This window comes from Oncorhynchus gorbuscha, linkage group LG26 (genome assembly GCF_021184085.1).
Source record: "Oncorhynchus gorbuscha isolate QuinsamMale2020 ecotype Even-year linkage group LG26, OgorEven_v1.0, whole genome shotgun sequence".
NCBI classification, from domain to species: domain Eukaryota; kingdom Metazoa; phylum Chordata; class Actinopteri; order Salmoniformes; family Salmonidae; genus Oncorhynchus; species Oncorhynchus gorbuscha.
The window spans coordinates 23394468-23398889 of record NC_060198.1 but is presented as its reverse complement, the minus strand read 5'-3'; the positions used below and the strand labels follow the sequence as shown (position 1 = coordinate 23398889).

The 4422-nt window shown below is 45.7% G+C and overlaps 1 protein-coding gene across 1 annotated transcript; it reads left to right on the top strand.

Annotated features, from left to right (window-relative positions):
- The first annotated feature begins 1118 nt into the window (after nucleotides 1-1118).
- LOC124016494 (heat shock protein Hsp-16.1/Hsp-16.11-like) lies at nucleotides 1119-2058 on the top strand. Its single transcript, XM_046332064.1, has one exon. It carries the CDS (start codon nucleotides 1222-1224, stop codon nucleotides 1927-1929), a length of 708 nt encoding a protein of 235 aa, XP_046188020.1. The 5' UTR covers nucleotides 1119-1221; the 3' UTR covers nucleotides 1930-2058.
- Nucleotides 2059-4422: the final 2364 nt, after the last annotated feature.

Sequence of the window (4422 nt, the reverse complement as noted above, 5' to 3'; positions counted from 1 at the left end):
GTGTAGAGAGGCTAGCGCTGGAGTAATATGATCACATTTTGGGGTTATCTAGTGCTACTTTTTCAAAGTTGAAAATTTCAGTAGTCTAATCTAGAAGTGACAAAAGCATGGATGAACTTTTCTGCATCATTTTTGGACATAAAGTTTCTTGATATGTTCGTCACAAGAGAGATCAAGGTCCAGAGTAACACAGAGGTCAATCCACAGTTTTATTTGAGACGACTGTACAACCATCAAGATTCAATGTCAGATCCAACAGAAGATCACCCCGTTTCTTGGGACCTGGAACAAGCATCTCTGTTTCATCTGAGTTTAAAAGTGAAACATTTGCTGCCATCCACTTCCTGAAGTCTGAAACACAGGCTTCCAGGGAGGGCATGTTGGGCTTCACCATGTTTCATCGAACTGTACAGCTGTGTATCGTCCGCATAGCAGTGAAAGGTAACATTATGTTTCCAAATGACATCACCAAGAGGTCAAATAGATGGAAGATGGAGTTCCAGCAGCAGTACAGAGCCAGGGCCTCGTCTCTGCTCACAGACATACCTGGTGCATTAGCTCATTGCACCAATCCTGAACTATGAGGATAGCCCCCTAGTGCATGGCCACAACACTTGGATCCTAAAGGAGAGTTGTGGGATCACGTCAGTGTCCAGCCATCTGTAGCCTTCACTTCTAGTATGTCGCCCCAGCCTAGCCAGCACCCCCAAAATAGTCAGTGGTGGGGCTCCAAACACATGTATGAAACACCAGGGACAACATTACCCCGTTGATCTCATCCAACAGCTGTGACTCATGGTAGAGGGTGGAGTGTGGTAAGGCGACCCTCAGCTGTGGCACGACCAACCCAGCGCTGTGACTAATGAACCAATGGCAAACACAGAGGGAGAAATAGAAGCATCTCCCCGTAAAAACATAAACAGGATATGGCCATAAGCTCAGTTTAGCCCACTGACTTCTCACAGGGTATTCTTGTACCATCCCACTTAATGCCCCCTTCCCCCATCCTTCTTTATTGAGCTCATGTGTTGTAAATAGGGCAACAAGGCGGAGGGCTTTAGGGAGAGAGGGAGTATATAAGCCTGAGAGGTACTACCACCAGTTCAGAAACACTTGCGGGAGTAGAGCACCAACCAAGAGATCCTCACAGCAAGAGATCCAAGGAACTCACACTCCTCTTCTTCTAAACAGACTGGAAAGGAAAACAGAAAAAATAACAATATGACTCAGTCCGCCGCCCCAGCAATCGAGAGCGTCTTCGAAAACGATCCTTTCTTCAGTCAGGAGAGGATGGTCTTCCCCCCCATGCACCACCAGGCCCTCTCCGGCGTCCAAGAGGACTTCTTTCAAAGGAGGTCCAACCTGGCCAGTGATCTCCTCAAGGAGCTCCGCGATGGGCACCCCAGTATGCACCAGCTGCACGAGAGGGCCCACCTCCGAATGGGCTCCCCATTCATGGAGAGGAGGATCACAGGAGTTCCAGCAACAGCACAGAGCCAGGTGGCCGAGACAGGCCGGAGCCACAGCCCCCTGGCCCTGAGCCTAAACGTCCAAGGCTTCAACCCAGAAGACATCACAGTCAAGCTGGATGGACGGAGGCTAGCCGTGGTGGCCATGAAACAGGCCAAAGCAGAAGAGGCTAAATCCACCTCCTCCGCCACCTCTTCCTGCTCCTTTTCCTCCTCCTCGTCCCAACAGAAAGGCTTTGTCCAGAAAATTGACCTGCCTGCCCACCTAGACCTGACAGCCTTGACCTGTTCTCTGGGAGAAGATGGACAGCTGAGGATCGAAGCTCCCACAGCCGCCCCCCAGCTGGAAGCTCCTACAGAGGAGCAGGAGGTCCCCCTCCACTTCAGAACCTCCCTGGACATACCCATAGCCAAGGGAACCATGGAAGAGTCTACAACAGGGAAGACTTCAAAACCTTGAATTACAAAGACTGTCTGAATATTTTATAAAACACTTAATTAATATTTCAGTGGATGACATTGTGGAAAATAATTTATAATATGCCTATTTGAATAAATATTATTTAATAAAGACAATCTGATATTGGAATGATGGTTGCTAGAATTGTGGCTTGTGTGGATGACAGTTTTAAAATAGATAACTACAAATACAGTGGGGCAAAAAAGTATTTAGTCAGCCACCAATTGTGCAAGGTACATTCATCATCATAGGTACACTTCAACTATGACAGAGAAAATGAGAAGAAAAAAAAAAATCCAGAAAACCACATTGTAGGATTTTTAATGAATTTATTTGCAAATTATGGTGGAAAATAAGTATTTGGTCAATAACAAAAGTTTATCTCAATACTTTGTTAGGTCTTCTGCAAGTCTTCACAAGGTTTTCACACACTGTTGCTGGTATTTTGGACCATTCCTCCATGCAGATCTCCTCTAGAGCAGTGATGTTTTGGGGCTGTTGCCGGGCAACACAGACTTTCAACTCCCTCCAAAGATTTTCTATGGGGTTGAGATCTGGAGACTGGCTAGGCCACTCCAGGACCTTGAAATGCTTCTTACGAAGCCACTCCTTTGTTGCTCGGGCGGTGTGTTTGGGATCATTGTCATGCTGAAAGACCCAGCCACGTTTCATCTTCAATGCCCTTGCTGATGGAAGGAGGTTTTCATTCAAAATCTCACGATACATGGCCCCATTCATTCTTTCCTTTACACGGATCAGTCGTCCTGGTCCCATTGCAGAAAAACAGCCCCAAAGCATGATGTTTCCACCCCCATGCTTCACAGTAGGTATGGTGTTCTTTGGATGCAATTCAGCATTCTTTTTACAAAAAAAGTTATATTTTGGTTTCATCTGACCATATGACATTCTCCCAATCTTCTTCTGAATCATCCAAATGCTCTCTAGCAAACTTCAGACGGGCCTGGACATGTACTGGCTTAAGCAGGGGGACACGTCTGGCACTGCAGGATTTGAGTCAATGGCGGCGTAGTGTGTTACTGATGGTAGGCTTTGTTACTTTGGTCCCAGCTCTCTGCAGGTCATTCACTAGGTCCCCCTGTGTGGTTCTGGGATTTTTGCTCACCGTTCTTGTGATCATTTTGACCCCACGGGGTGAGATCTTGCGTGGAGCCCCAGATCGAGGGAGATTATCAGTGGTCTTGTATGTCTTCCATTTCCTAATAATTGCTCCCACACTTGATTTCTTCAAACCAAGCTGCTTACCTATTGCAGATTCAATCTTCCCAGCCTGGTGCAGGTCTACAATTTTGTTTCTGGTGTCCTTTGACAGCTCTTTGGTCTTGGCCATAGTGGAGTTTGGAGTGTGACTGTTTGAGGTTGTGGACAGGCGTCTTTTATACTGATAACAAGTTCACTGTAAGTGGTGGATCCTGTCATTACTAGCATACTATACACTTTAAACAGTCATGTGAACTGAATACTTTTACAGTCCAAAAAACAAATGCAACCTTGCACTCCGTACCTCAAAACACACAGTATTTTTCTCACTGACATCTGGATTAGGAGACAGATGTCTCCTGGACAAAGACATTGTTGCATGTCACGTTGGTTGCATTTACATGTTCTCTACATCTGTATTGAAATCAGGGGTACAGGCATGTGTAGGCTTGGTGGACACAGGCCCACCCATTGGGGAACCAGGTCCTACCAGGTCGACCCAAACAGATTGAGCAAAAACAAAACAAAAATATTTCTTCCATGTTGCAGTATGAAGCACTCACCAACCTGAAGCTTGGCCAAATTCTTAAAATACAAACTAGCATCCCAATTATAATTGAAACACTCCACATTAAGTAAGTGTTTATGTTGTACTTGCTACTCTACACACTAAAAACAAATGGTTCTATGTAGCGCCAAATAAGGGTTATTTGGCTTTTAACCTTAGCGGATCCCTTTATGTTCCTGTACGTCTAAGATGGCGTAGCAGTCGGACATGTGTTTTGTCTTGTCCCATGTAAATAATAGTTTTACTGTTTTTTTTTCTTATATATTTAGTACGGATTAAATATACTCCTCACCCAATGTGGTACGGATCTGGTATTTTTATACTTTAGAACCGGAACCCCCATCAGAAGCTAGCCAGCTAACTAGCTACTAGCTAGTAGTCAATTGGCTAGCGGTCTTTACCGTTAACTCGAACACCAGCTAGCCTCAGCTCAGTCAATACCTGCCAGTCTGCAAAGCGCAATATCAACCCAGAGCAAATCGGACTTCTTTTTCTCAACCACATCTCTGGATTCCTACCGTAAGCTCTGGACCATTACACCGGATCATCGCAGCTGGCTAGCTGCAATCCGAGTGGCTACTCCTGGCTAACGCCTCTGTCCCAAAGCAAGCACAAGTTAGCCTTGAGCTATTTTCTCCAGGTCCCCTCGGAGAGTTCATCAATGAGCTTGATGCCTTGATAAGCTCCTTTCCTAAGGACGGCTCACC

What these genes read in the sequence shown, in the direction of transcription:
- LOC124016494 (XM_046332064.1), top strand. Translation starts at nt 1,222, where the DNA reads ATGACTCAGTCCGCCGCCCCAGCAATCGAGAGCGTCTTCGAAAACGAT.